The sequence below is a fragment of the Haliotis rufescens genome, unplaced genomic scaffold (genome assembly GCF_023055435.1).
Source record: "Haliotis rufescens isolate VD_foot unplaced genomic scaffold, xgHalRufe1.0.p SCAF_2, whole genome shotgun sequence".
NCBI lineage: Eukaryota > Metazoa > Mollusca > Gastropoda > Lepetellida > Haliotidae > Haliotis > Haliotis rufescens.
Genome location: NW_025963890.1, coordinates 16,057,438 through 16,082,207, shown reverse-complemented (window position 1 = coordinate 16,082,207; position 24,770 = coordinate 16,057,438). Strand labels below are relative to the sequence as shown.

Here is a 24,770-nt window from a genome sequence, read left to right as displayed (position 1 = left end):
AAGAAAGTATTCACTTAAAAAATTGGAAGTAACCAAAAATTTACAGTCGCCGAAAAACTGCAAATTTAAGGTCCGAAACACAACTATGATATAGATGTTTTATATACCGAAGAAATGCACAGAAATCCACTGAGATTACATAATTTGATAAATCAACTCAATATTAATTTTCCTGGTGGGCTTTTGGTGTCATTTTAACAGTTTTTATTTATAAAACGTTTACCTCTGAAACGTTGTAAATTTACTCATATGAATATCAACTCATTCATATAACTCTGAGAAATTATTTCGTTGCCATTGTAAAAGTATTTCTCTTCATTTCATAATCCGACCCAGAACTACACACCCTGTGTACATTAACACATAAAAGAATTACACCACTTAATCAATCACTTGTCTGAAAGGACTTAACAAATACCAAAGTTAAGATTGAAATGTGTTTGCTTAGAGTAAACAGATATGTCGTCTTTTGTTTATTTTTCGACATAAAACTACTTCGTCATACTTCGGCTCTATATACCCAGCGATCGTAAGTGTCTGGATTTTTGGGAAATTAAAATACATGTATTGCCTATTAACGGCTATCTAGGTTTGTTTGACTGGGTGTAAAGTAAGACATTAGTTCGGGTCCCTGCAGGGATGACCCACTTCTTTTCATTGATAAAATATATGTAGGCGTGTTGAGCTTCAAAAACGTATGATCACAGCTCTCCCCGAACGTCTGGATTGGATATCATTTCACGTCTTACTCATGTAAGTATTAGTCATCAGTAGTAATTCATAGATGGTTTTGAGTAATAATTTTTTTGCAAATATATGTTTATGAAACTATACATCCACGTGACTCGGTCGGTGTGAAGAGTTGCGTGGCAAAGGCGTTCCAGAAACTTATGTTCGTGGGTTCAAACTCTTAGATTATTGTTTCTTGCTTTGGCAGCACTATGACCGTGTTGGTGGTAATGCCTAAGACCCGAATCCATTCGAGCTTTCCTCCAACATCAATTTTATAACATATAACTCGATCATATATGTAACTGAAATACTGTTCAAAGCGGGGTTCAAACCAAACTGACTCACTGACTCACTGACTCACTGACTCACTCACTCACTGACTCAATGACTCACTGACTCACTCACTTACTTACTCACTTACTCACTCACTCACTCAAGTGAGCAAGTAAGTAAGCAAGCAAGTCAAGTAAGCGTCAAAGGAACTGCTGACACAGGTCCAGTCCAACCAAATATGTCTTTCCAAGTCAATGAACTGATATCACTTCATTTTATTAATTGTACTTGAAATCTATTGCTACAAGTCACATATAGTCAAACACCATTGTGTCCATTGTACGATTGTCTCGAAGTAAAAGCTTGGTCCCTGCGTATTCCTTCTTCAGTAATCATTTTCGGTTGTGTCGAACCTCGCATAACTCGAGTTAATTACGTTCGTCCCTTTAACTTCGACACAACGGTGTTTGACTGTAACATACGAATAAAAACTAAAAATCCTTTGTTATCCTTGTGTTGTCGACTGTGGTCTAAGCATAGCTTTACCCTTTTGCATGTTGATGTTAATATAGTTGACCCTTTTACCCGTATTAGTTGTATAGAGTTAAACCATTTCATTTCCATAAACATTTTCGAAATTTGTTTTAATCGATTCGATTACTTTATACATGTTAATATTAAGTATAATTCACTAGTTATTATTAATAGGGATATTCATACATAATGTGTAATTGAATCAAAAAATTCAATGAAGCTGAAAATGTATTAGTTCATTTGCAATATTCAAGCAATCAGTCACTCACTCACTCACCCCAACCGGACACTCAGGATGTCCCTATAAAAAACAGTTCCAGAGTCATAAACGATTTCTGCTAAAAGTAGTCCGTTGTGCGTTTCCGACTATAAGCATTGCATTATGAATCACTCTCAGTTTAACTGATGATAACAGGTGTTTGCAAAAAGCTAGAAAGGTGAGCGTATCCTGCACCATCGGGGGCACCGGTCACAAACACATGAAAAGGCGAGTCAATTGTTCACCTGAACAGTCATTGTTTATAAATAACAGTTAACTATCGTAATATATTCCCAGTATATATAGAGGTCATGTGATATTTGTTAAACATTTCATTTAGACAGGACATAAGTTTACTGCTGACAATATATTATTAATTCAGAAACATTCAGAAAATAACAAGAGGGATCACAACTAGCGATTTGCTTGTCTGCACAAATAATGTTACTGCATAGTCGGAAAATGACGTGCAGGGTAAATGTTGCCAGAAGCCTATGGAAATTGGTTCGAATCTCTGATGTATCAGTTTCCCCATTGTGGTGTACGTCAAAGACTTGCATTTCTTCGGTCTTTCCTCCCAGTGTAAAACAGTCATGTCGTTAAGAGGGGTGGCTATGATATACTGCATTTATGGAGTTGCTAATTGTTTTTCAACATAATCCCCCCAAGGTCCACACACTTCTGTCAACGATGCTGGAGTGCCTGGATCCCACTGGTGTAGATGGTTTCATCCTGGTGGTGTCAAAAGTGTTTGAGTTACCTGATAACAGCGCGGTTGCCAATATTATCCATTTTCATCAACAGAGAATACCTAGTCACTTTGATCCCTTCAGAAATACAGTAAACAACGGTTATATCGAACACGCTTATAACGAGCTGACCGATATAACGAACTTATTTTTTAATCCCTGCCTTTTGTTGTTTATATGCTGTATGTCTGTTTATAACGAACTACGGTTATAACGAACTAAAATTAGTGGTCCCTATGAGTTCGTTATAACCGTAGTTTACTGTATTCAGAATATTGTTTGTGTGTGGTTCAAATTATCCTGTGAACATTTTACTAAATGCATGTACATGCAAACTGTTTTGGGTGTACAACATTTTAGCCACCCCTTGCATAACTGAATTAGTGTTCAAAGCGTAATTCAACTTAATTAACTGTCCATGATTAAATACCGCGGTAAGTTAAGGTAGATCACATATATAACATCAGTAGATAAAGATGTATACACACGTTTTACTGTTATGTCAGTCACGTGGCCACATAGTTGCTTGGTAACGACAAAGTTTTAAGTCGATGCTGATCCATGATATGGAATCTTATATTCTTCAAGTATAAAATGAACAGATTGAAGTGTCAAGTATAAAATGAGCAGAATGAAGTATAAAGTATAAAATGAATCATTAGAGATGTATATGCGATAACATAAATACTACTACATGTTGTGAAACTGTGAACACATCACGTTACCCCAAAGATGATGAAGAAAGACGACTGATGACAGCTGTATTCGAGATACAGGCTCTTTAATTAGGAGTATAGTCTTCTCCGAAAATAACCACAAGTAGAGTCATGCAAATATTTACGCAGAATTATTCAAGCCAAAATCTTTTTGATATGGATTATGCTTTATGTAGCAAACATTTTTCACCTGTTCAAAATATTGTTGTCTTTAAAACGGTTTAAATATTCATAGCATGGACTAAACGATGCGCACATGCGTTTGTATTTCGCTTCAAATTTTATTATTTCTCAAATATACCTTATATGAATTCCAAATACGTTTTGGAGAGGGCATTTTACTTAGTAATGCATAATAATTATAGATGCATTCCATATTAAATAAACATGGTATGCCCAATGGAAACTGTTGTCAAAAATCGACACTGGCTATTCTCTGGTGTTAGGTGTTATATTTATAAGAAAGCATACCCGCCACTGAACACAAGTCCTTCAACACACATACATGTGCTAACATATCATATTCATTCTTTGTATGGAAATCTGAGTGAGTTTCACTATTCACTCACCCGCAAAGATGCGTCAAAAGATAAATCGCACTTTCCTTACTAAACAACAAGTTCTTTGCATTAAACGACAGGTCATCATGACATAGATCTCGTCCATGAACTGTGTCAAAATGTACTCAACACAATTATTATTGGTGAAATACCAAGTGTACAGATCTCGTTAAATGTAAGGGGTTCTGTGTAAAGTGACATGACATGACTAGATGACAATGCTGTACAGATGTAATATACTACTATATCAGACGTATCCCTTACTGGCTTCCAGTGAAGGGGCATCGAGAAACAGTGAAACACATGCAGTCCCAACGAGAAGTCCTTACACAACAGTGATCCAAACACCCATTACAGAATGTGATACAAGCAAATGTGTCGAAGCAATCTATGGAAGCAAGACACCTGCAACAGGTTATAAGTATCGCGTATCAAGGTCGGGCAGTTCAGTTGTACACTCAAATTGGTCGAATATCAACGTCAAGTGGCCACATTTGTAAACACGAGTCAGAAGCGCCACTTGGATGAATGTGTTTACATACATACATAATTGTACCTTATATAAATTATCTATTTTTCTTACCAAAGCTCATCAACTTAGGGTAAATAGTAAATAATCCACTGAGAATAAGTATTAAAAAATGTAAATAATGTAATTTTTTTCCAGTTTGTAAATATGTCATTTTGCGCAGGCTTTATGTATTCCTGCATATGTATGTATTTTGGGCCAGTGGCCTTTTATTGAATAAATTGTCGGTCTGTCTAATTGTCCTGTGCTTCAACATCATGATTTGTGGATGACGACTCTTGAGTAAATCTTGCGCCCACTGCCAGCTGATGATACAGCCCACTTAACATGCTCTTAGGGGCATTTGATATTCTGGGGGTGGCGATTTTATCTAAAAAAATATATTATCCCGAAACTTTTTTTGAAAAGTAATTATGCCACTTAATGTTGAAAAGAAATAAGAAATTAATTGTCTACCACAAAAATCACACTGTTGCAATGTGTGTTTTTTTAACCAAAATAGTTGCTAGTGTCAATTAAACAAATATCTGGTTCTGCAGCTGTAACTGAAAAAAATCTGGTCTCAATATAAGAATAATCTGTATTATCAATGAACACCAAGAAAAGCGATTTAGGTCCAAATAGGGATATGAGATCCGTCGATTGCACCTTTTGAAAGTTCCATTTTATTCGCAACCATTGAATGACATCTGTCAAACCTTCCTCGCGTGGCAAGGGTACGTAATCGTCCATGAAATGTTCACTAAAAACACATACACGGATACTATAGAACACTGTAGTTTTGCCAACGCCCAAAATGTTTCCCACAGTTCTGTATTCCACAGAAGATGCCAACATTTTGCTCTACTGGTACTGGTTCTCTTACCCTGTTGTCACTAGGTTCCAGGTGCTCAGACTCTTAAGCAAACGTGTGTACATACTACAATTAGCATACCATTCATTGTCATTACCATTATGGCGAGTGAGTGAGTTGGGTTTAACGCCGCTTTTAACAGTATTCCAGTTATATCGTGACGTGTCAGCTTAATGTGGGAGGAAAGCCCGAAGTGATGCAGGTCTCAGACGTTTACCACTTCGGTGAAACCCACGAGCTCGGGTATGGTGCTGACAAACCTAGAAACATAATCGAGGCGAACCGGGATTCGAACCCACAGCCATAAGTTTCTGGCGCGCCCAAGGGACGCAACTCTGCACACCGAATTGCGGCGCCTTAGACGACTGGGCCACCCGTGCCCCCGGGATTTTTTATCGAAAAAAAATATATTGTCCCTGAATAATCTTGAGAAAAAAAACACGCTTCAGACTGTTGAATTGTTGTATGGTGTTTTTCTCAACAACAAAAATTCTGGCTGAAGCTGGGCCACCAAATGATGCTGAAGATGTGGCTATTGTGCAAAAATACACATGCGTTTAAAAGCATCCACTGACTCACTTATTGACATTTCGACTTGTATTGCACTTTATTTAGAATTTAATCCACCCGCACCAGCCAGCGATGCAGGGGAAATTTCTGTAACCCTCCGATCTCACCTTAACGCACAGTGTGTCATTCAAAGTTGCACGTCCGCGCGGAATATCCATACCCAATCCGTGCTAGTGCATCGTTTGATTTCGGAGTAAGAAACTTTGTTCATTTCTGCAGGAAAGTCAAGTAATATGGGTGCAGTTGTCAATTTACACTGTCAATAACATGCGCGTGCTCAAACTAATATTCTCAGTTTGGGGCTCATTTCAAAAGTAAGAAAGGTAAATTCAAGTCAGCTTCAATAGCCTGCTATTCCATTTGTATTTTGAGAAATATTTTTTAATAGGTGTGTAAGACAATGAAATCACTTCCGCCCTTCGGTTTTATGCCAAAGTGTGTTTGAACATTTCTTTCATATTCTTTAAAAGATAAAATAACAAGTCTCCATATCCTTTGTATCATCGACCACTGTAACGAAAATTATGATTTTTACAGTGATTTTTTAAAAACGGAATTTGATTTTCAGTCGCTAATGAAAGAGTTTTTCCTGTGTTGTTTTGTGGAATATAAAAGGTGGCGGGACGAATGTTGTGCGCCACAGTTAGCAATAGTCCAGCCATGTCATGATGACCTGTAAATAGTCTCAACGCATGGTGACACACAACTAGCAAGGCCAGACATTGTTTCTACCCGATCCAAATTCGGCAGCAGTTGAGTGACTGCAGTGCCGTAGCCAGCGAACCTAGAAACAATCAAGGCGAACCGGCATTCGAACAGAGGAGCACGGTTTCTGCGCAGCGAATTGCGGCGCCTGAGGCGAATGTGCCACCCGTGCCTCCTGGTATTACTAGAGTATATACGTGTACATGTTCTGGAGGATTTAGAAAAAAATAGTTTGTCACTAATTAACTTTGTCTGCGTTAAGTCGTGCACCCAATTCTCCTGACGTCGCCTTGACGGATGTAAACTGATTCTGGGCATTGACAGGTTAGTTCAACATAGTGGCGTGACACTGTCCTTGTCAACCAGTTCGTTAAGAGCCCTAGAACATATAGCAGCACGGGTATAATTATCTCAGGGTACTTGACGGGCGCAGAGCTGCCTGCACAAACACACTGAGAAGTGTATTTGAAAGGATGGTTCCACTTTGCTCAACTTGATTCCGTTTGGTTATCATTATCGAAAGGATGTACAGTTGATTATTTAGGATGAGTGACAGGGACAATGGTGGACAGAGGGAGGAGGGGGGGGGGGGGGGGGGGGGGGGGGGTGCATTCGCACCTAACATTTGGTTTTGTTTACTTCCAGACTCGGGTAGTGGGACACCCTTTCAAAATCCTGTAGACGATTAAACGTTTCCTAATTGGGTATTGGATACAACATTTAAAAAAACCTCCCCATTGTTTTGTTGTTTGGTGTGATAGTATTCCACAATATCATTAGTCTGATTTGAACTTGTCGTATTTATATCCTTTCCTTAGATCTGAAAATGGGATAACATTTTTGTTAAAACTGCTAGCTTATCAAGACTTATCGTATAAATATGGCAAGCTTTTGATGTCTCCCGCCAATGTTAGAGAAGGCGGCGTAAAACTGCACTCACGCAAACTTCTTGAATATTAACACACCGCGGTGAATATGCATTAGATTATTTAAATTCACTCTTGACATTTGTGGCTTCATGACGCAATATATTTCGTCAAATGATAATTTTGATTTCTCATTGTTTGTTCTCAAAGCACTGAAAGTGAATTCCACAGAATCAGAAACAAAAATATTCTAAACATTATTGAAACCTTCAGTTTGTTGTCTCAAATCCTTCCAATAAACATAAAACAGCAATTTGACCCAGAATAAAGGTGGACCTAAGTGGTCTCCCTGGCTTACACAGATTCCCCATTAACCATAGTTATTGATCCCCTTCCTACAGCCTAAGATACGTTTATTCTGTGGTGGAAACATCTTCTGTAATTTTCAATGATATTTGCTTGCGGGGCGTTATTTACCTAACCCATTTCTACCCGAATCCATCGCTTTTAACCATGTGTTCACGTGTTCAGATCAAAGACGGGAATATTGCGCCTGTAGTGGCTGAGATCTTCGTCGGGTGTGTTAACCACTTCAGTGGTAACGGCAGTAGAGCCAGTGCTTGCTATTGAGTTAATATTTAATACAACCGTTGACGGGGGAGATTTATTTGATCGATATTGATCAATAAAGTCTTGGAGATGGCAAGCAATAACATATGTGTCATATACAGGGGCAGAAACGGGAGTATTAAAATTGCAATGTTTCTGGGTGCATATGTTATTACCATTGGGTTTAAGAAAGGTAAAAAGGTAAAGATTATGTCAGTGTCTTCATCTGGTCTTTGTGGAGGTCTGTGGTGTGTAAGATAATATACACGCTTACATATGGTTTGACAGTGTGTGTGTGTGTGTGTCTGTGTGTGTGTGTGAGTGTGTGTGAGTGAGTGTGTGTGTGTGTGTGTGTGTGTGTGTGTGTGTGTGTGTGTGTGTGTGTGTGTGTGTGTGTGTGTGTGTGTGTGTGTGTGTGTGTGTGTGTGAGGTGGTGAGGGGGTGTTGGAGAGGGAGATGGTTTGACCCCGATTAGCCAATATTAAAGCACTGTCACTACGGGGGATTTCCAGGATGAGCTTCAAACTTTGCCAATGTATGGAATCAAAACCTGGTACTCCAGGTGTCGAGTGAACGTTTTATAATGACCTGTAGGCTTCACAATCGACTTAGGCCTATTTGATTACTAGTATTATGATGTTGTTTTCTGTCATTGGTCATCAGCCGAACATCAAGGTAGTATATGATCCAGTAGAAGTAAGAACTTAAGAAAATATTCGACAGGAAGACATATAGGTTCCACAGGCTCAGACTCCCTGATTAAAACTGAAAACTTATTTCAGTTTTATGGGAATAATATTTAATTTTTGCCGAATTATCTCAGTCCTAGATTATTTAATTGTTGCTTACAGTGCATGTCGCAGTGAAGGTGACAGCAATAGAAAATAGTATGAGTAGTAGTGGCAATGGTAGTGGTAACAGAAATAGTAGCAGCTGTAGTGGTAAGAGAAATAGTCGTTGCACCGGTAGTGGTAACAGAAGTAGTAGTTGCACTGGTAGTGGTAACAGAAGTAGTCGTTGCACCAGTAGTGGTAACAGAAGTAGCCGTTGTACCGGTAGCGGTAACAGAAGTAGTCGTTGCACCGGTAGTGGTAACAGAAGTAGTAGTTGCACTGGTAGTGGTTAAATGTAGTCGCTGCACCGGTATTGGTAAGGGAAGTAGTAGTTGCACCGGTAGTGGTAAGGGAAGTAGTAGTTGCACCGGTAGTGGTAAGGGAAGTAGTAGTTGCACCGGCACTGGTAAGGGAAGTAGTAGTTGCACCGGTAGGTGTAAGGGAAGTGGTAGTTGCACCGGTAGTGGTAAGGGAAGTAGTCGTTGCACCGGCAGTGGTAAGGGAAGTAGTCGTTGCACCGGTAGTGGTAAGGGAAGTAGTCGTTGCACCGGTAGTGGTAAGGTAAGTAGTCGTTGCACCGGTAGTGGTAAGGGAAGTAGTCGTTGCACCGGTAGTGGTAACAGAAGTAGTAGTTGCACCGGTAGGTGTAAGGGAAGTTGTAGTTACACCGGTAGGTGTAAGGGAAGTGGTAGTTGCACCGGTAGTGGTAAGGGAAGTAGTAGTTGCACCGGTAGTGGTAAGGGAAGTAGTCGTTGCACCGGCACTGGTAAGGGAAGTAGTCGTTGCACCGGCAGTGGTAAGGGAAGTAGTAGTTGCACCGGTAGTGGTAAGGGAAGTAGTCGTTGCACCGGCAGTGGTAAGGGAAGTGGTAGTTGCACCGGTAGTGGTAACAGAAGTAGTAGTTGCACCGGTAGTGGTAAGGGAAGTAGTAGTTGCACCGGTAGTGGTAAGGGAAGTAGTAGTTGCACCGGCACTGGTAAGGGAAGTAGTCGTTGCACCGGCAGTGGTAAGGGAAGTAGTAGTTGCACCGGTAGTGGTAAAGGAAGTAGTCGTTGCACCGGCAGTGGTAAGGGAAGTGGTAGTTGCACCGGTAGTGGTAAGGGAAGTAGTAGTTGCACCGGTAGGTGTAAGGGAAGTGGTAGTTGCACCGGTAGTGGTAAGGGAAGTAGTAGTTGCACCGGTAGTGGTAAGGGAAGTAGTAGTTGCACCGGTAGTGGTAAGGGAAGTAGTAGTTGCACCGGTAGGTGTAAGGGAAGTAGTAGTTGCACCGGTAGTGGTAAGGGAAGTAGTAGTTGCACCGGTAGTGGTAAGGGAAGTAGTAGTTGCACCGGTAGGTGTAAGGGAAGTAGTAGTTGCACCGGTAGTGGTAAGGGAAGTAGTAGTTGCACCGGTAGTGGTAAGGGAAGTAGTAGTTGCACCGGTAGTGGTAAGGGAAGTAGTAGTTGCACCGGTAGTGGTAAGGGAAGTAGTCGTTGCACCGGTATGTTTTTCCTGAATCTTGTCAATCACATTAGTGTCAAATGGGACAGAAAATTCAATAATATGTATGATTTCATTGGATTTATCAAAAAGGACAAGATCAGGTGTGTTGGCCTGGATACATCTGAGGTTGTATACGGGTCTATTCTAAAGAATTGTATATTTATCATTTGCCATGACGCCCTCTACATATTCTGGGTCGTACCATGGATGGACCCCTGTGTCAAAACAACAAGCATTGCGAAGACAGTAATAAAATGATCGAGCTACACGATTATGTCGCTTAAGATACTGTGTGTGTGCCAAAGCTGTATATCCACTGACAATGTGTTGGACAGTCTCATCAAATTCATTGCACAATCTACCTTTCATATTTACAATTTGCTGAAAAATCACACTGGCGGTTTCGAGTGGAAAGTGACTGGTCCTGAGTAGCAAACAGAAAGTCTTCTGTTTCACTTTTCAGGCCAGCAGACTTCATCCAAGCGAAGGACGCTGCAGGGTTGCTGTTTTTCTCAACACACTGCACATATACTCGATGCAGTGGTCGTTCAGATAGCCTCTCCTTGAAAAATTGAGTCTGGGTCGATTTGATATTGCAGTTTGCTTGGTTGACACGCATTTCTGTTCCGTCCAACAGTACAGAACATCAACAAAATCAACACTGACATTGAGATTATGTCCAACATCCTTGGCTCGTTTAAGAAAACTGTGGAATGCCTTGTTTTCATCATGAGTGGTGGTAGTAGTAGTAGTAGTAGTAGTAGTAGTAGTAGTAGTAGTAGTAGTAGTAGTAGTAGAAGTAGTAGCATATTATGTTTATTATCATTATTATTATTATTATTATTGTAGTTGTTGTTATCATTATTATTATTATTATTATTATTATTACATCAAAATTACTATCTTTATTACTACCACCACTGCTTCTACCACTACTACCAATATTACTACTACGTCGTATACAAACAATACAATACCAGTATCATCACAGTCAATTTATATCATATCAAACGACAATGACAATCCTTGAAATTCATATCTTTACCAGAGGGGGTCTAATAAGTGCATCATCGTCACCAATGAACAGTGAAAAACAGACTGTCACATAAGAGTGGTTTATCAGAACAACCCCGTCTTCATCAAATATGCTAAAAATTATGACAATGCGTTACAGTCCATCAGCTGATCAAAGAGAAGGCAAACGTGGCTGTGTCTGTCACTTGCGTGGAGATGGCGGTCCGCTGGTTGCCATCAAGCCTGACTTAATTTGCAATGCACAACATTCTGTGAAAGTGACACGTTGTCACGGGTCACCTGCTTTTATGATTGTTGTACCGGTGATTTGTGAGCGTTTCGCCGTGTTATTTCCTACAGCTATGTGTATGACCTGGTACAGCCGAGATAATAGCACGATGGATTTAATAATCAGAAGCGTTTTTGGGGAGGGGCGTGTTTGGATTGAAACTGAAAGTATTGCATTTATTAAAATTATTTCCCTTGTTTTTGTCTTACGCAATACAGTAAACTACGGTTATAACGAACACGCTTATAACAAACTAACGAATATAACGAACTAACTTTTTAGTCCCGACTATATGCTGTAGTTATGCTGTATATATGCTTATAACGACTTACGGTTATAACGAACTAAAATTACTAGTCACGTTGAGTTCGTTATAACCGTAGTTTACAGTACATATAATATTTGAAGATCAAAACAGAATATTATAATCTGTCAAGTATTGAGCGTAATAATTATATTTTCCTTCGTTCTGGCGTCATTTGGCTAAACTATACCTTTATACGTTTTCAGTTTATCATCACGGTTTAGACTGTCATGGGAGAAAAAGAAATTGTTGAACGAAATTCATAATCATATCGCATTAATTAGAGGCAATATTCCTGACACGAATGCATTAAGGAATATAACTCATCCTAAATATATTTCAGGTTGTTCTATTTTCCAACAAAATGTTTTGAATGTTTTTGTTCATGGTCTCTTTTGGCAAAACTGAAAAGAATAAATATACTGTACAAAAATACCTACCTTATTCGTATTGAGAGAATTTAATCCAAATCACATTTTATATATTAGCCTTAATAGCAACATAGCGTTATTCGTATCCCAAACACACCTGTAATTCATCCTAGTCCTCGTTAAAACCTAATCATAATATTCTTTCAGCATTGTTTTAAGATGATAACATTGCATGTACTATTTCCCACACAACTGACATCCTCCACCTGTCAAAGTCCATTATCCTACAGCATGATTTTATCTAAACATTTTCTTTCGAGTCATTGAAATACCCACTGATAGCCATTGGCCATACAGGTGTCCAGTTGTGTCCACTCACGAGACTGACCACTAGAGGTTATCGGTCAGAAAGAAGTGACGGGACAGTAATAGAGGTCACGGTGACGTCGTGTAAGAGGCTTATTATTGATAAAGCTGAATTCTGAAATGCTAATGCCATGATTGTCGGTTGTCAACAATGCGGCTTACTTCAAGCCTTATCTTGGGGATATTGATATGTCATCAATCAAAGCGGTCAAGGAAATGACCCGCGTGCTGCAAGCCTGGACAACTCGCTCTATATATCTTGTGTCTTAATATTTCACGTTAACCTTTTATCAATTTATTTTTTCATACATTTTTATTGGAAATGTCAAATTTGTAATTGCTCTAATCTCATTTCATTGGACTTTTTTGTGTCTATCGTAACCCCTATACTTTAACATAGACTCGCAATGGTGAATCTATGCCTTGATCGATTCTTGACAAGAAATTCTAGGGTTTCTAAAAATGAATTCAAAAGCCTAAAAGAAACAAAGTGGTGCAACCCCAAAATCGTCTTCTAAGGAATCATATATATATAAAACTATACACTTTTGAGATATGTCACGACTATTTACATCACGCTGAAGAGAAGAAAACTACAGGAAATTACGTTTATAACGAACTGACAGATATAACTTATTTTTGGTCCAGGATATTTGCTGTATATATGAATAAAATATGCTTATAACGAACTACAATTAGTGGTCCCTTTGAGTTCGTTATAACCGTAGTTCATCTTGAGTGGATTAATTCATAAGACGTTTCGTGGTCACTTCACTGGTCTCGGGTAGCAAAGTAGCCAAAAGCACTACACAGTTCCCTTTGCGGGGTCCTGAGTCTCGTTCATTCACTCTTGTTGACTGTACTATATTTCTTTTCACATGCAAATAAACTATTTATTTTGTAAGTGTCAACCAATTATATAACCTTACACTTTCTTAATACAGTGTCCATAAAGGAACCAAATCATGAACATATAACATGAAAATCATAACATGGTAATTAAAGTTATCATTAACCAACATACCCACACGTTCGCCCTGTCACCTGTGGTTTGGGACCCCTAGAGAAGGTCGATTAGCATAGCCTTAAGAAATGTATATAATACCATGACCCAAGATTACTTTGTGCGATGGGTTCATTGCACTGGGCGCCATTCACAGCTGAAATCCTACTCATGAAACGTAATATGTAGGAATATAAACATCGGGTACAGAAGCACGGACCATGTGAGTCACAGCCTAGAATTGCACGGTGCTCAGACACTTCGAGGCGGATCGTCTGAACTAAAGGAGCTAGGGTAGCATGATAGAATCAGGTCCTTTAAACAAGACTTTTGGGCTTGAACATTTAATATGTGTGTGTGTGTGTGTGGGGGGGGGGGGGGGGGGGGGGGGGGGATGTGATTTTCCGTTCACTCCTTATAGACAAACTATCATTTTCTCCGAAAGTAGGAGACTTTCAATTGTTTTCTTCATTCACATTTTTCAGGACATCCAGTTTTTCCAACAAACAATTAAATAAAGTTGAAGCATAATTATTTTATCCAATATTTTCTCAAACAAATAAACAATTCAAAGGAAACCTAAGGTGGTTACCCTGTATAATACTTCACAGTGAGTGAATAGGGTCACGAGTAATTTTAAGGCTATGCATTTCATCAGACTGGAGGCGGGTCCGCCTTTTAGACAGATACACTCATGCCCGCATGTGTACATCTTGTATATTTGTTTTTTATCGTTATCTTTAAAGGAACATCGTTTTCACGGGTAATTATTGTTTTAGCACGCATTGCTTATGGGTTAAGGGGACAGGTATTAAACTGAGGGATGGGTCATATTAAATACCAAACTGTCAGTCGGGGCTGGTTTTCATTGCCGTGTGCCTACAAAGGTAGATTAGTATCTGTTGTATAGCACACTAGGTCAGAGAGTGTTAGTATGTTGGTCAGATGTCCTTAAGGTCAAGTCTAGATCTAGTATATATGTTTAGAACTAGCGCGAAGGCATGGACTTTTACGTTGAGTGAGTGAGTGAGTTTTGATCTCCATTTTCGTTACATGACGGCGTGTCAGCTTGGTGTGGGAGGAAAGGTCGGAGTGGTGCAGATGTTAGACGTTCACCACGTTGGTGAAACTCACAAACACGGGTATGATGCTGAAATGCTAATGATGGGTAAATCTGGGATTCGTACCAAGGATTACCGGATCCTTATATTTCTAAGGGATGCAACTCTGCAAAGGGGACTGTAGTGCTTTTGGCTACTTTGCTACCCGAGACCAGTGAAGTGACCACGAAACGTCTTATGAATTAATAAATGGACACGCACGTATTGCATTTTGATCAGCTGGTTTTTTCATTTACCAGGCAGAAAACGGAAACTTGTTGATGACAATCTACCAGATTTAACATTTATGATAACGTGGCTTGCTCGTGGCTATAAATCACAACGTTTTCCGGTCGTTTTGTTGTCTGCAGTAGTAAAAATCTAGATGCGTGATGGGATGTGTCTAGCCCCAAAGACAAAACAAAAAATTCCCAAGGCTCCAGGCTGATTTTGTGTTCGTGAAGAGTGTGTAATTTGTCATTTCTAATGAGCATCTATTTTCACTCAGCCTTTACAAAATATGTTCAGAATGGACCACAGAAAATATTATTTTCAAAAAACAAGGTATTTATTCCATCACTGGTAGGATTGTGTGTGTGTGGGGGGGGGGGGGGGGGTACTCATTTATTATGAGAATTTTTTCAACGTCGAGTTAGAAAAAGCCTGCCTTATCACAGGCTTCACACATCAGAACCGTTTGGGGACTCGAACCAGGGTCTTCGGCGTGACATGCGAAGGCCACATGCCTGTCCCGACATCACAGTGTCCATGTACAGCTTGCTCCTCGGGATAAGACAAAACGCTATCTGTATGGTATCCATCAGCATCCATTGGTATCCACTGGTATCCGGTAGTATCCATTGGTATCCATCAAGCACAGTTGACATGGGGTCATCTCAACACACATTCTGACATTTTAAACTGCCGAGGTCAAGGTCAAATAGGAAAACCCATGTCGATAACTCAGGATCCTTTTGAATGTTACCCGATACCCAACAGTGGTAAATGTATAAATAAACAAAACATAATAATGATTATAACAACTTAGAATCTTATATAGTAGAAATAAAGTTTTATTTATCTGAAATTGGGTGTGGTATATGTACCACAGGGGGGCTTGGTTAACAAGATGTGTGATACGGCCACAGAACCATTCCTAACGATAGCTCATCGCCGCCATGTTGCCAGACAACGGCATAACCGCTGTTGCCTCGATGTGAAAATGCCTAACATGGACTCCGAGTCTTATAACATGTTCTTAAGTGTTTATAGATGTTCATCGCATAAAACGGACAACAAAATTACAAAATGAACATCAATTTCCGCTTGTGTCACCAACTCGTTAACGAAAATGTCCACCGATTAAACCACACCAAACCATTTCCGCACTCCTATTTTGGTATTGCATCTTTGTTGACAGCGTCCCGTTGCACAGCAACCCACGTGCTAGATCGATTTCCGTAAACTCCTGCACACTGTCCCGTGACAAAAATGATATTAACTTGATGGAGGGGGATGTAGTGTCTGTGAGCAGCGTTATCGAGCAATCAAACCGATAACGGTTCAGATGCTAAGCCGATGTGATGATAAACACCAAAACGACAGCCTCTTAGAACCAATGAGTGCATATGTCACGCAACGTTTCAGCTCAAACCACACCTTATCAATAAAACATAGTCATTTCTACATACGAAGTATACAAACGGCCCAACCATTCACATTCTACCCCTTTTACTATTCGCATTGCGAGTACAACTCCGTCCCTCTTTCTCACGACGTCTTTCCACTGTAATGAATCGTACAACGCATAACAAAAGAAGCGCTATTGACAAAAATACGCGGAGGCATTATGTTGACAGCTACCTGAAGCCCATGCAGGTCATATCCTTTGTGGGACGGTGGAGTTTTCGTCGTTAACTCGTCCATGTAGAAACTTACTCCGGGGACGCGGCTCTGTAGATCAACACACAATCCACGGAATCCACAAGACTGGCAGTGCCTTTACCTACCGTTCCATGTTGTTCGGACCAAGTGGAGGCTACCCGTTGAGCCGGCCATCTATATTTGTATTGTACGGCTAAAGGAACAGGTTGAACTGGGTACTCCGTACAATAGCTGTGTTTCCCGACTGGTCTAACGAGTTCCACAAGCCGTGTAGAATGAGCACCGCGACAAAGTCGAAAAGTTCGGGGTAAGGTGTTTTTCATTCATTATGCTATTATTTATAACCGAATCTTATAGCTTGACGAAGACGCTGCAGAAGAGATGGGGTCGGAACGCCATAACGCGATGGAATTTCTACCTGGGATTTCACCCGTATCGTTAGAATTGCGATACTGTATTGGCATAGGTTGATGTGCATAGTTTATTTACCAACAGTATCGGACCACGTGTATGAGGATACTATTTTAGGATAATCCCGGTGTTTCTCGGATGTTTATACAGGTAAGTGAGTAGATCAGGATTGTGGTGTGACAGTGTGCTATACGTCCCGTGGTGTGATGGTGGCTATATCGCTACTGTCGCGAGCGTGGTTGTGTTAGTCGTCGTATGTGTTGTCTGGGGCATTGGTGTTAAGATGTAGGCAGCGAAGTGTGAACAATATAGTTTACAACCACCTGATTCCGACAGAGAACATACACTAACCTCGGTAGCTATTATCATAAATTCCCCCTGTTTCTTAAACAGGCATGTTAGCTTTTTTTCAACACGCCGTTCTCAAGAAACGGGATCCTGAGCTGGAATAAGATCAGAAGGATTTAATTAATGTTTTGGTATGTTGGTATGACTATTTAACAGGATTTAAGTAGTCATAGGACTTTTATAATTGGTTGTGTGAATGGGTGAATATAATTGGTTCCAAGTTCCTAATTTGACAAGTAGTTAAATCGTTTTGGGTCCAAAGAGTGTTTATAGAGGCGCTATTGAATTGCAATTAACATGAATGCGTTTAACTGTACATATTAATTTGCCAAGCTGAGTGTAATTCGGTGTTAAAACAACACGTCGCGACAGTCCAACCGCAGGACTCAACCCCACAGACGGACTCAATGGCATGTTGTTATAAGGACTAGGGCTTGGGATCTTAAAAAGCCGGACAATCACTCCCCTCGGTTCAAACCAATCTACCCCTAAAGAAGAAACCATCAAATTGGTGAAGACGACACGAGAGAGAGAATAATATGTATCCATGGTAACCATAGTTATGCAAAGAAAAGGTAGCACCGCGAGGGACACAGCAATAAAGGCGAACCATCCATGCGTAGCTGACCACTGACGAACGGAGACATTTCCCCAGTCAGTTAAGATCACCACTACCCGTGAGATGTCCACGCAGTGGTGAAGACCTTCTGACCATGTGGTCAACGCCATAATCGCTGGACAGTGTGTTAAGTGCTTGGACCCCGGGGCTAGTGGACCGTGTAGGGTGTGAGCTTCTGTGTTCGTGCAGTCCGCTCTATTGATGTTGGGAGGGCGTGTTGGGTTACGTCAGTGCTACCCCCACACACGGCTGAGATCGCCGGGTATACGAAATTGTGATAGTTAGGAACGACCATGGTAAACATGCGGAGCTGGGGCCCCGAGGAAGATCTTTCTCTTGATGGATTTGAATTATCCGATGGCGAAATATCAGCAATAATGTAAGTCATTCTTTCATTTACAGACACTCAGTTAATACCGAAATGTGACATTTGTTTCAGTTCCGTGACATTTCAAATATATCATCGAGTATTTCCGTGTTTTCTAAACAGCATGAATTATAATACGTTGATGTTCGTTGATGTTTTTTAATTATTATTTTTAATCCAACAGTAATCTCCAAACTCATACAATTTGACACTACGTATTTCCGTGACTTGTCACACACAGGCAACCATTATAATAGTGCAAGGCAATATCCGACATGGGGACTCGCCGCATTTACATTATAATGGGTGGCAGAACACACTGAGATATTTATTACCGATATAATTGATGATCATAATTGAATTATTCAACTTGTGATAAACACCTCAGTGGTCAGAGCTCGGTGATCGATAGATTTATTTTATCATTGTATTTGTGCAGAATGGGGGAACATCAATTACCCGTTCAAACAGCACTACGAGTACATACTGTATTTTAACGCTGCATATCGAGTTGCACAGAAAATCGATGGCACGAAATTATAGATGATCCTTTTAAGAGTAAAATTATATGTCAAACGATAGCATGTAGTTATTGCCTGTTGTCGCACAGAATCTCAGGGCATGTCAAGGGAAGGTTACGATACATGTTCAAGGGCTCAGATTACATGGCCCGAAAACAGGACTGCACAGCTGACAGTCGTGTGACCTCGTCTCTGTGTCCAGTCCCTGAGTTATGTCTATGTACTTTTGTCATATTTAAAATTCTGCCATCAAAGTCTAAATATGAAAATTTTTGGTTTCACATATTTTCATAATATTATTGATATATATCCTCTCATGTTCATAAATTACACTTTTATGTCTCAGGGCCAATTTTATTAGGAATTACGCTGTTTAATAAGAATCCTCTGAAATTCAGTTTATGTTCAAACGTAATCCAAAGTAAAATTTAAATATTAAATAATTTGGTTCCCCGCTTTGTGTACGCTGGTTTATGATACTGCACCCAATAAACACACCCTTAGTCCCGCCCACTTGCTTATGAATTATTCATATATGTTACTGCCGGTAGGCGAAATAGTATAAAGCGTGAATAACAGATGCACCCCTCTTGGCGCATGAGCATGTCGCCAATGAAATTGTTTTTAAATTTAAAAATATAACATATTTACAGTCGTACAATATGACAATCCTATTTCTTAAACTTTTTAGTTATAGGCCGGTAATAATTTATATGTGTCGTGCTGTAAATATGGTTGCTTTTGTATCAAACAAATTGCTTTTAGTTGCTTTTATTACACATATTAGGTACTTTTAAATTTTCTCTGTACTGTAACCTGAAGTGGTTTCTGTCTATGAGAAGCAAAAAATGAAGTTTATTCTTAAAGATTTATTCGCTTTACGAAATGTGTTTAGTGGGTTGGATGTGAAAGGTTCAACCCTGTATGACACAGTTTCGTGAAATGAGGTTACTGGGTGGGGCCAGTGATAAAACTGGCGATGCACAATTATCACGTGAAACATACACATCAATGATGTATATTTCTAAGCGTACATTTCACCATAGGCAATTGTCTGTTTTACTGGGTGGAGTCAGTGTTGAAACCCATGCGAATCACACCAAACTTGTCTATTTCAGGATTTACATTTTACCATAGATAATTGTCAGTGCTGTTGGGTGGAGCCAGTGAAAAAAAACCAAGATTCGCAATTATCACGTGAAACATCAACACCAACATTGTCTATTTCAGGATTTGAATTCCCCCAGACAATTGTCAATGTTTTTCAGCTGTGTCATTGAAACATACACTTGTCTATTTCACTATGTGTGTGCATTTCACTGTAAACAATCGTCAAGGTTGACGAAGATTTCGTGTTGTATTTACAGCTACGTATTTATTATTCATACACAAGTATCCTTTTGACTATTAGGAAACGCAATTGGTGATTCATAACCATTCGAAACGAATGCTATTTCCACATATATAATACTTATAATGTCAATACGACCGTTCAGTCACGACACCAAGCTATTCAGTGGGAAACGCTTTGCAACTTACAGTTAACAGGCGCACACGCCTATCACGTTAACCACCCCCATGCATTCATACCGCTATAGCTGGATACAAGATACAGAAACTAAACAGCTGGAAAGGCCGTATGACACGAACGTCAAACTTAAGTCAGTTGTAAATGCCAGTCCGACTGAAATAGCCTTGTAGTCAAACTGCATGAATATTATATTTGCCAAATACACATATATAGATAAAGGGACCATGTCATGGAACCCAGACAACTATGTATGTCGTAAGAGGCGACTAAAAGGATCAGTGGTCAGACTCGCTGACTTGGATGATGCATGTCATCGATCCCAAATGCGTGGATCGATGCTCATGGTGTCAAACACTGGATTATCTGGTCCAGACTCGATTATTTATAGACCGCCGTCATATACCTGGAATATTGCTGAGTGCGGCGTTAAACAACAAACAAACAAACAAAAATCATGGATCCCATTCGGAATTTGGAATTATTCTTCAGGACCTTTAATTGCATCCCAAAAAATTAGGTTTTAATGAGGGTCAATATGTATATAGTAATTTCCATGTTTTTTGTTAACGTTTTGTGGGATAAGTAGGTATATTTTTGTCGTTTCTATTCATTTGTTATTTTTTTTCTTCTTTCCTTCCTGCGGAAGTATGTTTGCCGCAGGACATGATTCCGACTTGCTCTGTCTTGTTATGTATCCGGGTAAGTTCCGAAACAAAGATTAATGATGTGTGTAGTATTGAAACAATGCTTTTGGCGTTAATGAACGGATGAAACGGTGTTTAACCCCACAAAATCCCCTAACACCCCACCCCATCCCCATGTGACCGACCCCCTCCTCAAGCCCAAATTACCTATTCAATCATGACACTGATTGCCAGACTTGTCGATCAATAAGTTTCGTTACACCTGATTAAATACCAAATTAGCATGTATTATATTCAGCGCAATTATCGAGGCCTTAGAAACAAGACTTGAATGGACTTGTATACGTTTGATGCACCCAAGCAATGTTTCTATAGGAATTTTCACTGAGAGCATCACGTTCCCTCACGGAATGGAATCGGTTTCAATGTGCCAATCAACGACTTATACAAACAAAACTGGCAATCGGTCAACTGATACCTGCAAAAAGCAGGTGTGACATAATGAAATATACATCGGTCAACTTTTGTAATGTACAATAGCATTGTTCACCCACCAACCGCATTATTATCACGATGTGAAATTGACACTCATTCATATCACGTTGGAATCGAGAGTGACATGAATACATATGGTTTTCACCACCTGACACAATTCGCTGATGTTGTACATGACGATATAGACTACGCTATCATTTCACGGTTCGTGGCATCGTTGTAATTACAGATGACTTTGTTTTTCAAAGAAATTAATCAACTTTTGACTCGGAAAGAAAAGTAAACATGAAAATTATTTCACCATGACTGACGAAATGGATGTCCGAGACTTTTCATTGTCAATAGGGATGAATGTATTCTGTGTTTATGTCAAACAATTGAGACGCTTATTTCACCTCTTAGGAAGATTATTCATTTCACAGATCGTATAATCTGCACAAAGACCGCATGTACTTAGAATAATTCCCAGTAATCCATTTCAACAGAATAACAATACATTTCAGTCATTACGTGTAGGTTTACATTAGGTGTAAGCGCTGTATTCCGTATTGACCAGCTACCGTCGGCGCTTAGTATGTAAACACTAAAAGCACTTATCGCAACATCTCCGTCTAAAACACACATAGTCACCGCCCCAGGCAAAATGCTGCTTGCTTGTTAATTATTTACAAAGGTGGTACCGATACAAGATGTTTCAAATGCGTTATGCCAAAGGCACATTTTTTTGCAATCAAGGAATGAGTCTCAAGAATGTTCATCTAAACGCCGCCGCCTAATCGCATAACAGCCCCCACCCCCCGTGCTATGTCTCCCTCGCCTTTGCCCCCAGGGTTTTCCTCGTGGCCTTCCTCACTAGATAGCGATCGTGTCAAGAAATGGGTAATAAAGTTACTTCATTTGCATACATCTCTTTCTTGTCGCTTATCATAAAAAAGATGTATGTCCATGTGATAAATCACGTGACCATCGTGTGATTATCTTGAACGATATCCCACACTCTTTTATCGATGCTCGCGATGTTAATCGCTACCTGCATTCATCAAAGGACCGGTCCTTTTAGATGTTACCGAAAGCAAGCACTAAACGCCTACAGGTTGTCGCTTTCGCTTAATTGCATGTTAAATGCATGATGTGTGATTTCATGACAAACTGCACATATTATACAGTACCCATGAGACTACCACCGCTATAAGACATAACGCATTAACATTAACACAAATGTTGAAAATATGTAAAGCCTCTTTCAATTTAAGGATCATATTTTCTTTTTATCCATCGTAGAACAGGTAAAAGCTTGTCAAAGCTTCACACATCGCTGGTAGACAAACACATTTCAGAATTCGAAAACGATCTATTTCAAAATTTTACCATCAGTCTCAGTTAATGCGGTATTTGTAATTTGCTTTGAAAGTCTCCCCGAGTTAAAAAGTACATTCCATTGTGGTAAATAGAAGTAAACACATTGTCATATTTTCTAATATTCACATGAACGCATATTGACATGTTTAATAGTATGTCAATAACATGGTCATCTCGTTCTCTCCTAGATTATGGGGCCTCAGGTGTGCGACCCTTGGGGTCACGATGACGTATGACCACTAAGATAAGACACTTAAGACGCATAGACCATTATGACTTGGTGACCTTATTTCTCCCTTGTAACAGAGCCGCTCGAATATCATGTCCTTTTGAACTTGAAGAACCTTAGCGTAACAAGAATTATCTATGCTCCCTGATCTATGATATCCCTACTGATCTCAACAGAAGATATATTTATTATCCCCCACATAGTTTATGACCAACACCATGTGAAATCTTCTCACTTTGTGATCTGAATTACATTTCTACACGCGACCAAACCTTCCCATTCATTTATCAAGAATACTATCAATAATCAAACTCTTCTTAAATTCATTTGCTGTGATAAGTTGTTACCACTGCTACATTGTTGTACATTTCATACACCCATGTGAATAGCTGTCAATCAAATTTGTGAACACGTGTGTCAGTTCCTGTCAACAAAGGCGCGTCTATATACCCTATATACAACCTAATTGCTCTTTCAAAATTTGACATCCTTGATTTTTGAAATCAATTTTGAAATTAAATTTTGTTAAAGGTTATCAAAGTTTTTTTTAAATTCAACCCCGACAAATCATAACTGGTGGCCTTAATAGGCGAATACATGCTTTATCGACTCAAATGATGTTGGCTGTTATATGAAAAAACATTTCTGTTTGATATAAGCGTTTTTGCCTGTGATATCCATTTCAACAGGCTGTGTAGGTGGGCTGAGGCGAAGGTCACATTTACTTCAATCCCTTTTCCTTTTAAGTGACTTATCAACGGAGGGTTTCACCTATATTGAGTTGGAGTGTGTGTAGGCTCTCGACAAATACAACACTTAAGTTTGTGTTCTGATGCGTTTGTGGCTTATCGACAATATTGAACATAATCGTTTTGACATAGCCCCTCCATATCGAACAGCTGCACTGGAATGTGATGTATTTGTTTTTTTAATGAAAATCAATTGCACTTTCAAATGTATTACAATATCTGAAAAAATGCGAGCTGTATTGATATTTTACATTTCTCTCTGGCCCGGTTGAGGCAATTCTGTCCCATGGTGTCCGCTCTGTGTGAAGCCATGTATACTAGTTTGAAAGAAAACATGTTTTTTTCGATTTTCGTTTTAATGTAATAAAGCAGGTTTCAAACACTCTCAAATCACGAAAGTAAATTTCCAAAATATTTTGAAACGAGCCCCCCCGCTTGTGCAGGTATCCCACGTTGGCGATCCCGACAAGTAATGTCTGACAGAAGGTGTATATTTCACTTCGTCAATGTCACACGTGACAGTCAGCTGACGGAAAATGTTTAGAGAAATATGAGGCAGGAAGAGACGAATGTTGAATCCATGAAACCTTTAGGACAATGTCGCTTTTGGGTTGTTTTTTTATAAACAAGAGTACTCCTTCTCAAATCCACCCACTCACCCACCATTGAGTCGAGCTAGCCGTCTGCGCGTAATGTGCAGTATGTCCCCCACGACAGTGTATATATCACGCCTTTATCCTGACAATGATATACGTGAACTGTCTCCCATTTCCCGACCTTGTTCAAGGAGGAGTCCACACTATCCCTACAATCTAGTAATACTATCCCTGGAAACATTAAACTCTAGAATCACCTTGATTGTACCCCTGGATAAAACAACCCCCGCAGAATCGTAT

The 24,770-nt window shown here is 39.6% G+C and overlaps 1 protein-coding gene across 5 annotated transcripts in view; it reads left to right on the top strand.

The window, feature by feature from the left end:
* LOC124135610 (protein grainyhead-like) overlaps positions 1–24,770 on the top strand; it is a 60,741-nt gene that overhangs the window by 5,584 nt on the left and 30,387 nt on the right. Inside the window, exon 1 of one of the 5 annotated variants that reach the window (XM_048399691.1) lies at positions 683–753. The exons of 1 other annotated variant lie outside the window; for it this stretch is intronic. In XM_048399691.1, the coding sequence (XP_048255648.1) occupies positions 698–753 (56 nt within the window). In that variant the 5' untranslated portion in view covers positions 683–697. Of the gene's footprint in view, positions 1–682; positions 754–16,429; positions 16,909–16,970; positions 17,163–17,227; positions 18,359–24,770 lie in introns of those variants that run through there. 3 more of the 5 variants (XM_046501013.2, XM_046501017.2, XM_046501012.2) reach the window with 3 other exon arrangements.